Below are 9,905 nucleotides of genomic sequence, written 5' to 3'. Positions count from 1 at the left end.
CCTTTCCTGGGTCCAGCGCTGGAGTTGCAATGTCAGCGAGCTGGGCCCTACATCTAATCCTATAATGTGTGATACTGTCTGCTGAGGTACTGTATCTAATCCCATCATGTGTGATACTGTCTGCTGGGCCCTATCTCTAATCCTACCATGTGTAATACTGACTGCTGAGCCACTGTATCTAATCCTATAATGTGTGATACTGTCTGCTGAGCTGTGTATCTAATCCCAACATGTGTGAAACTATCTGCTGGGCCCTATATCTAATCCAATCATGTGTGATATTGTCTGCTGGACCACTGTATCTAATCCTATCATGTGTGATACTGTCTTCTGAGCCAATGTATCTAATCCTATCCATAGTTGATAGGGTCGTAGTGCTATAGATATGCTGTCTCCTATACACAGACATATTTTTTTGGGGCGGACACATAGGCCTAAACATCCACTAGGTGCTTCTTTGCTTCTGAGGTCTGTGTTTCAGTCCATTAGCACACTAGGGCCACATGTGGGATATTTCTAGAAATTGCAGAATCTGGGCAATAAATAATAAGTTGTGTTTCTCTGGTAAATCCTTCTATCTTACAAACATTTTTTTTATTACAAATTAATTTCGGAAAAAAAACATAAAATGTCTAAATTCCACCTCCATTTTGCTTTAAATCCAGAAGAGGCTGGACGCAGCTGCAGGCTTGAGGGAAGCCGACATGACCGTCCTGGTAGGGAAAGGGTTAATGTTAAGAGGTGAGGGAAAGGTGAAGAAGCTGAAGGAGGGACGGGGAGGAGCTAGGGGGGACGGGGGGGCCGTTGCTGCGCTTCCCGCTGTTTCTCGGCATTGAGCCGGAAGCAGCGGGAGGAGTAGTACACAAGAAGCAAAGCTCCCCGTTGCCCGGCTTTTTAGTATGGCAGAGGCCCTGATTTTAGAGCGGCTGCGTGCCGCTGCTGTGCACCACGGTCCCGGATGGCTGGAGGAGACCGTGGCTGCATTAACGCGGATCCCGGACGCCGTTTCGCCACGTCGGGCACGGCGTTCGGGGTCTGTTGTAAGGGACAGGCTCCCCTCCCCCGGCCCCCCTACGAGCATGGCTATGGCGGCGGGGGGGGAGTCGGCAACAACCGCTCCTGCGCTGGGCAGGCAGAGAGCGGTAGCAGGGGTGACGGCGATGCAGGCTGTGTCGACCCGTCCCTCTCGGCGGTCCCGACCTCCAGAGCGCCTGAGTCCGGAGGTAGTCCCGCGGACACGGCGTCGCAGAGGGAGCCCGATACCGGACGCTGCAGGCCAGGCAGCTGGGAGGACCGCCCCTTCCCAGGCCCTGCGTCCTGGCAGGAATCCCAGGCCGCGACGGGGTCCGGCGGTAAGCAGGGAGTCGCAGGCCGGGCTCCCTGTCACCCCTCCCCCATCAGATGGAAGATGTCAAGAGCAAGGTACGGCCGCCCCGCATGGTGATGTTCCGGCCAGGGGGCAGGCTTCGCCAGGATCGTCTAGACGGACGACTAGATCTGCAGCGACGTCGAGGCAACAGGTCCGGTCGGAAGTCTGGGTCCCGGCGGTCGGGCGGCAGGTTGCCGGCCCATCGGTCAGCGCGTCCTCATCCCCTTTCCGAAGAGGTCGTTGGGAGGGACAGTCGTCGGCGAGAGAAGAACTGGAGGAAGGTGAACTGGACGTCTATCGTCGAGGTCAGGATGGTCCGGCTGACGGGAACACAGCGCCTGTGCAGCCCGGTGAGTGTATAACTCCTTTATTGTCTTATCCAGCGATTTTTATGTCGGGTGTCGGCGGGGGGGCTGCTAGCATAGCATCGGGGGCCGGTAGTGGCGCGGGCGGACGCGACGGAGCGGGTTTGGCAGATTTAGTGGGTTGCTTACGGGAGCTGGTGGGGCGCCTGGATAGGGCCGCGGCGCCGGTAGTAACGGAAGTGTCCCCTGCGGTAGTTTGGGAAGGCCCCAGGGAAGTGGGATCGTTGCAGGCGCGTCCTGTGGTGGCGGTTAGAGAGGCGGTCGCGGTGTCGGTGCAGACTGAGGCACAGAAGGACGGCGATCGAGTGCGCATGGACGATCGTGCTCGGGGGGAGGTGTATGTTTGTTTTGAGGGTCCGTTGGGGGCGCATTTAAAGCAGGAGGTGCGTGATCGGATCTGGAAAGATGAATATGTTGAAATTTTTTCTCTCTTGCCGCTGGCTAAATTCAATTTGGATAAGAGCAAGCGGGATGAGAGTAAAAAGGACGAGGAGGAACGGCGGCGGTATAGGCTTATCCCGCAGACGTTCGTTAATTGGTCGCAGGCGTTCGCCATATTGGCTAGTGTGATAGGGGAAAAGGCGCCGGAAAATTGTTCGGCGTTATTTTGTTATTTTGATGCTATTGGGGAGGCTCATAGGGCGTATGGGGGTCAGGCGTGGCTGCGATATGATGAGCAATTCCGTCAGCGGAAGGCGGTTCGGCCGGCGATTCGGTGGGACCAGAAGGATATTGCTCTCTGGTTACGGGTTACGGTTCCGGTTAGGCAGCCCTTTCCCGGGAGCGGTGGCCAGGGAGGCCAGACTAGTCAGAGTGGACCAAGCGGCGGGGGAAAGGCGGGGTTTTGCTGGCAATTCAATGAAGGCCAGTGTAAGTTCGGGGCCACGTGCAAGTTCAAGCACGTGTGCTCCGAGTGTAATGGTGCATCACACGGGGCGGCAAAATGTCTGCGTAAAAAGAGGTCCGGGAATCAGCACGGGGCTGGTCAAGGGGGTGTCGCCGGTGAGGGTGGAAAGGATGGCCCCTTATCTAAATGAGTATCCGGATAGGGCGGCGGCTAAGTTGCTTTATGAAGGGTTTAGTGTTGGTTTTGTTATTCCTCCGCCTCCTTATGAGGTTCCGGTTACGCGGAGAAATTTAAAATCGGCTTACGTGCATGCGGAAGTTGTGTCGGAAAAGTTGTTAAAAGAAGTTTCGTTGGGGCGCATGTCGGGGCCATTTGTGGAGTCGCCGGTGAAAGATTTAGTTGTGTCCCCTTTGGGTATTGTCCCTAAACGCGAGCCCGGAAAGTTTCGTTTGATTCAACATTTATCGTATCCCAAAGGTTCGTCGGTAAACGACGGGATTGATCACGAGTTGTGTTCCGTAGTTTATACCTCATTCGATAAGGCGGTGGGGTTAGTGCGGGCTGCGGGTCCGGGGGCGCTGCTAGCAAAAACCGACATCGAGGCGGCGTTCAGGTTGTTGCCGGTGCATCCAGAAAGCCAACGGCTGTTGGGCTGTTTTTGGAATGGGGCCTTTTACGTGGATCGGTGCCTTCCGATGGGGTGTTCTCTTTCTTGTGCATACTTCGAGGCGTTTAGTAGCTTCGTGGAGTGGGTAACGAGGGGAGTATCCGGGGTCGATTCGTTGATCCATTACTTAGATGATTTTTTGTGCGTTGGCCCGGGGGGTTCGCCGGTTTGCGGTAACTTGCTTCATGCCCTGCAGAAGGTGGCGAGGGATTTTGGGATCCCTTTGGCGCCGGAAAAAACGGAGGGCCCGGTAGCGACGATTTGTTTCTTGGGAATCGAAATTGACTCGGTGGCAATGGAGTGTCGGCTCCCGGCGGATAAGCTGGGTGCTTTGAGGCTGGAGGTGCGACGGGCTTGTAGAAGGAAGAAAATGTCGTTGAGGGAGCTTCAGTCGCTGCTGGGGAAGTTGAATTTCGCCTGCCGGATTATGCCGATGGGGAGGGTGTTTGGTAGAAGGTTGGCGGCGGCAACGGCGGGAGTGCGGGCGCCGCATCATTTTGTGAGGCTCAAGGAGGAGCACCGAGCTGATCTTCAGGTTTGGGATGACTTCTTGGGCCAGTACAATGGTCGCTCGCTATGGATGGCCCCAGCGCAGGATACGAGTGATCTGAATATTTTCACGGATGCGGCTGGGGCGGGTGGCTTTGGAGCTTACGGGGGAGGTCCGTGGTGCGCAGGTCAATGGCCGGCTAGCTGGGTGTCCAGTGGATTGACGCGGAATCTGGCCCTGCTCGAGCTGTTTCCCATCGTGGTGGCGGCTACCATTTGGGGGGACAGGCTCAGGGATAAGAAGGTCCGTTTTTACTGCGACAACATGGGTGTGGTGCTTGCCATTAATAACATCACGGCGTCCTCTCCTCCGGTAGTTCAATTGTTGCGACATTTAGTGTTGGTGTGTTTGTCGCTGAACGCGTGGGTGGTGGCGGTGCATGTCCCGGGTGTACGGAATTGTGTTGCTGATGCTCTTTCTCGCTCGCAGTGGGACCGGTTTCGGCAATTGGCTCCGGGAGCGGAACGTATTGGTTTGGCGTGTCCGGATCATCTATGGGATCTGGTATCGGTCCCGTAGAGCAGCTGTTACAAAGGTCTTTGGCGGGCACGACGTGGAGGGCTTATGCTGCTTGTTGGAGGCAGTGGGAGGAGTGGGTAAGAGAGTTGGGTGATGTCAATACGGATAGAGACAGGTTGGTGGCACTTTTGTATTGGTTAGGGGATGCCTGGGAGGCGGGGTTTTCAGTAGCGAAGGTGAACCGGTTTATATCCGCGGTGGCGTTTGGGCTTAAGTTGCGGGGCTTGCGGGATGTATCGAAGGAATTTCTGGTATCGCAGGCTTTGAAGGGGTTGCGCAGAGGTAGGGTGGAGGCGGATAGTAGAAGGCCGGTGTCGTTTGCTTTGCTGGGCTTGTTGGGTGGTTCATTGGCATCGGTATGTCGTTCTTCAGATGAAATGGATTTGTTTCGGTTGGCTTTCTCGTTGGCGTTCTTCGGAGCATTTAGAATAGGTGAGTTGGTGTCGCCAAGTACTAAACAGGCAGGGGGGCTGAGATCTGGGGAGGTGAGCCTTTTTGCAGATCGGTTGGAGGTATGGTTGCGTAGATCAAAAACTGACCAATTAGGGAAGGGAAAACTGATAGTTTTGTTCGCTCTCCCGGGGTCGGTCATGTGCCCAGTAGAGTGCATGCGTGGTTTTACAAAAAACAGGGGGTCTCCAGATTTGCCTTTGTTATGTCATGTGGACGGGTCGTTCTTGTACAGGTTTCAGTTTGGAGCTGTTTTTAAAAAATGTTTGACGGCGGTTGGGGTTGCGGCAGGCTTATACTCATCTCATTCCTTCCGGATTGGCGCAGCAACGGAAGCAGGGCGCTGGGGGTTGGATGATGAGGGGGTGAGGCGTATTGGTCGTTGGGAGTCTAAAAGGTTTAAGTCCTATGTCCGCCCCCATATGTTGTAATTTTGTTGTTTATGCTTGCAAATGTATATGGTGGTGCCTAACTGTGTTTTCCGTTTCAGATTCGCCTCCTTGTCTGGTGTGGTTGATGGGTCATTCGTACGTGCACTGGGGGGCTTTGAGGGCGGACGTCCGCCCGGATGGTCGCCAGTTGCGCATTCCGCGACAGGATGCGGTTGTGCATTGGCTGGGGTTTAGAGGTATGTCGTGGAACAGGGTGTTGGCGGAATTCCAGACATATGTGCGGCTTGATAGGGTTCCGGAGGTTTTAGTGTTGCACGTGGGTGGGAATGACTTAGGAGTCCGCCCTTTTCGTGAGTTGGTGCGGGATATCAAACATGATTTGTTGTGTTTGTGGGTATCTTATCCCAAGTTGGTGGTAGTGTGGTCGGACATAGTCCCAAGGAAGCATTGGCGGTTAGCTAGATCGGTGGAGAGAGTCAATAAGGCTCGGATAAAAGTTAACCGGGCGGTGTCCCGTTTTGTGGCAAAGAACGGGGGCATTTGCGTGAGGCATAGGGATTTGGAGTCAGGATTGGGGAATTTCTGGAGGAGTGACGGGGTTCATCTGACCGAGGTTGGCATTGATATTTGGAGCTTGGCTATAGCAGAAGGCATAGAAAGGGCGGTGGTGGTGTGGAGGAACTCACAGGCTTAAGGTGGTCAAGGCCTGTTTCGCGGTGGCGGGGGGAGTCCTTGAGGCCAGTCAGTACAAAATGGTGGGGGGGTCGCATCGGGGGTATGCGTCCCCCAAAAAAGGTACATGGTTGAAGACTTCATCGGGTGTTATCCCTTTGAAGTGGTCTTCTGGTAGAAGGTATGTCACTTGAAGGCTTCATCGGGTGTTATCCCTTTGAAGTGGACTTCTAGTGGTCGGTATATCACTTGAGGGCTTCAACGGGTGTTATCCCCTTGAAGTGGACTTCTAGTGGGTGGAGCCATCTGCAGAGGTGAACGGTGCTTCCGAGCTGGTTTACGGCTGGAGGTAATTAGTGGTTTGCAGATGGCTAATTCGGTGTGTTCTTGAAAGGAACATCTGAAGGGGCTTCAAGGACTTCCTCTGCTCGGGTTAATGTTAACGTTTAATGGTTATTTATGATTCTGACCCATGTTGGGTCATGTGAATTATTAGGAGGAATTCTCTGGTGGATTCCTAACTAGTTATCCGAATGTTTCGGATTTAAATTGTTTTTATAAAACTGTGAAATTAATAAACGGCTGCTGTGGCCATTTCACATCCAACCTCGGTGTCATGTGTCGTTACTAAATGGGGGTGGGGGATAGTATGGTTTAAGGTTAACACACGACTCTACCTAGGCAGGTCAAGAAGAGGCTGGACGCAGCTGCAGGCTTGAGGGAAGCCGACATGACCGTCCTGGTAGGGAAAGGGTTAATGTTAAGAGGTGAGGGAAAGGTGAAGAAGCTGAAGGAGGGACGGGGAGGAGCTAGGGGGGACGGGGGGGCCGTTGCTGCGCTTCCCGCTGTTTCTCGGCATTGAGCCGGAAGCAGCGGGAGGAGTAGTACACAAGAAGCAAAGCTCCCACCCTCCCACCCTTGTTTTGTTACTCCTTAGGTCTTCTGTACGTCCGTATATGAGCGTTGTGTTTTATTTTGTGTGTTTATTTAACATGTTTTTCTTTTTTCCGGAGTAGGTTCTGTTGTCATGGCAGCTGGCGGGGGGAGTCCTTGAGGCCAGTCAGTACAAAATGGTGGGGGGGTCGCATCGGGGGTATGCGTCCCCCAAAAAAGGTACATGGTTGAAGACTTCATCGGGTGTTATCCCTTTGAAGTGGTCTTCTGGTAGAAGGTATGTCACTTGAAGGCTTCATCGGGTGTTATCCCTTTGAAGTGGACTTCTAGTGGTCGGTATATCACTTGAGGGCTTCAACGGGTGTTATCCCCTTGAAGTGGACTTCTAGTGGGTGGAGCCATCTGCAGAGGTGAACGGTGCTTCCGAGCTGGTTTACGGCTGGAGGTAATTAGTGGTTTGCAGATGGCTAATTCGGTGTGTTCTTGAAAGGAACATCTGAAGGGGCTTCAAGGACTTCCTCTGCTCGGGTTAATGTTAACGTTTAATGGTTATTTATGATTCTGACCCATGTTGGGTCATGTGAATTATTAGGAGGAATTCTCTGGTGGATTCCTAACTAGTTATCCGAATGTTTCGGATTTAAATTGTTTTTATAAAACTGTGAAATTAATAAACGGCTGCTGTGGCCATTTCACATCCAACCTCGGTGTCATGTGTCGTTACTAAATGGGGGTGGGGGATAGTATGGTTTAAGGTTAACACACGACTCTACCTAGGCAGGTCATGTGAAATTGTTGTGCAGTTTTGCACCTGGAATGTCCACTGCAGAAAACTGCTGCATTAGACAGCCTGCTGGGATGACATTTCATCCCAGGAGACAACTGCAGCCTGTGTTTGGCTGCAGCAGCAGTCACATGGGATGAAACGTCATCCCAGAAAGCCGGCCCTCTGACGTCATCCAGGCCGGCCTCCTGAGATGATGTTTCATACCATGTGACCACCACTACAGCCTGTGATTGGCTGCAGCGGCCACGTGGGATGAAACGTCATTCCAGGAGGCCTGCCTGCAGAACATCAGAGATAAGTATAAGGTGTTTTTTTTTCTGCTGTTCCGCTGCAAATGTCACAACACTTTACTGTTGCAGGTGTATATCCCCATTGAATTAAAAATACTGGCGATTCTGGCGAATACTGGCAAAATACAATTGACCTGCTTCAAAAACCACACCGCAGGTCAATTTGTGTGCAGACTCTCCGCATATCACGTATCAGCATGTGGAAGAGATTTCTTAAAATCGTAACCACTTCTCTGCTACTGTAGTATGCTGCAAATTTTCTGCAGCAAAATATGTTGCGGAAATCCACAGTATTTACGCCATGTGTGAACTAACCCTAACAACGTTTTCGTAGTAAAAGCACTGCAAAAACCGCATGTGCGTATTTTAAGTTTTGAAAAACTAACTTATTCAGAAGAAAGACTAAATAACGCAATTTTAGATGAACTATCGAGCAAAGCAAAACCTACACCCCCCTGGCCAGCCTGAGGAGCTAAGGACTAGTATTACCAGTTGGGCATCCATGTCTCCCGTCTAATTTTGCTGGTAAGTACACTATAGATTGTCAGTAATAATCTGATGTCATTTTTTTATCTAGATTTTCTGTATTTAAAGGGGTTGTCCACTACCGGCCGTTGATCACCTACAGTATCCACTGGATATGTCATCAGTATATGATCATGGGAGTCCGACTCCCAGACCCCTCATGGTTAAGCCGCTCCGGCTGCCTCCAGGCACCGGACGTACATGCCGGAAGCAGTTGGCTCTGGCCACATGATAGCAGCCGAGCTGCAGTACTGCAGCTCTGCTCCTATTCAACTGAATAAGGGCAGAACTGCAGTTCTGCAGCATGGCTGCTATGCAATATATGGAGCCAAGTGCTTCCGACTCCGTACATCGCATAATCTGCCATAACATCTGGTGCCCACAGCCGGAACAGTGGGGTATTCGGGAGTCGGACCTGCACCGATGATATCAGTTAGTGCACAACCGCGTTAATGTCTGAGATGGAAAACCCCCTCTAAACTGCTGACCGCGCTTTATAGGGGAGGGCAGTGTAACAATACCTATAGTCTCAGTCACGCATATTTCATTACCTAAAAATCAACATTAAATTCCCCCGGCGCTGTGGTTCAAGTGCCACTGAGGCGGCCTTTTGATGTGCAAGTGTTCCTTGGCTCTCCTCTCTGCAAACTGCCAGCCCTTCCCTCTGCTATGAGTGACAGATAAGTGGTCTCCTGATTGGACGCTAGAGCCGCCATTCAGAGCAAAGAGTGGCACTTGCGACTGGTCATGCAACTTGCATGACTGAGACAACTGCCATTGTTATAATGCCCTCCCCCTTCCCTATATTGCGTTTTTAGCAGTTTTGATGCCCTTTAAAGAGGCTCTGTCACCACATTGTGCAACCCCTATCTGCTATTGCAGCAGATAGGCGCTGCAATGTAGATTACAGTAACGTTTTTATTTTTAAAAAAACGAGCATTTTTGGCCAAGTTATGACCATTTTCGTATTTATGCAAATGAGGCTTGCAAAAGTACAACTGGGCGTGTTGAAAAGTAAAAGTACAACTGGGCGTGTATTATGTGCGTACATCGGGGCGTGTTTACTACTTTTACTAGCTGGGCGTTGTGTATAGAAGTGTCATCCACTTCTCTTCACAACGCCCAGCTTCTGGCAGTGCAGCACTGTGACGTCACTCACAGGTCCTGCATCGTGTCGGCACCAGAGGCTACAGATGATTCTGCAGCAGCATCGGCGTTTGCAGGTAAGTCGATGTAGCTACTTACCTGCAAATGCTGATGCTGCTGCAGAATCAAGTGTAGCCTCTGGTGCCGACACGATGCAGGACCTGTGAGTGACGTCACAGTGCTGCACTGCCAGAAGCTGGGCGTTCTGAAGAGAAGTGGATGATACTTCTCATCAGAAAGCCCAGCTAGTAAAAGTAGTAAACACGCCCCGATGTACGCACATAATACACGCCCAGTTGTACTTTTACTTTTCAACACGCCCAGTTGTACTTTTGCAAGCCTCATTTGCATAAATACGAAAATGGTCATAACTTGGCCAAAAATGCTCGTTTTTTAAAAATAAAAACGTTACTGTAATCTACATTGCAGCGC

General features: G+C 51.7%; 1 protein-coding gene across 1 annotated transcript; it reads left to right on the top strand.

The window, feature by feature from the left end:
* The first annotated feature begins 1,006 nt into the window (after positions 1-1,006).
* LOC142741360 (uncharacterized) lies at positions 1,007-6,494 on the top strand. The gene is made up of 2 exons (XM_075850739.1): positions 1,007-1,719; positions 5,258-6,494. Exons 1-2 carry the CDS (start codon positions 1,080-1,082, stop codon positions 5,851-5,853), a joined length of 1,236 nt encoding a protein of 411 aa, XP_075706854.1. The 5' UTR covers positions 1,007-1,079; the 3' UTR covers positions 5,854-6,494.
* Positions 6,495-9,905: the final 3,411 nt, after the last annotated feature.

Source organism: Rhinoderma darwinii, chromosome 2 (genome assembly GCF_050947455.1).
Source record: "Rhinoderma darwinii isolate aRhiDar2 chromosome 2, aRhiDar2.hap1, whole genome shotgun sequence".
Taxonomy (NCBI): domain Eukaryota; kingdom Metazoa; phylum Chordata; class Amphibia; order Anura; family Rhinodermatidae; genus Rhinoderma; species Rhinoderma darwinii.
The sequence above is the reverse complement of the archived record's forward strand: the minus strand, read 5'-3'. Positions and strand labels throughout refer to the sequence as shown.

What these genes read in the sequence shown, in the direction of transcription:
- LOC142741360 (XM_075850739.1), top strand. Translation starts at nt 1,080, where the DNA reads ATGGCTATGGCGGCGGGGGGGGAGTCGGCAACAACCGCTCCTGCGCTG. An exon ending in CACAGCGCCTGTGCAGCCCG is followed by an intron (nt 1,720 to 5,257) that starts GTGAGTGTATAA and finishes TTTCCGTTTCAG; the next exon opens with ATTCGCCTCCTTGTCTGGTG.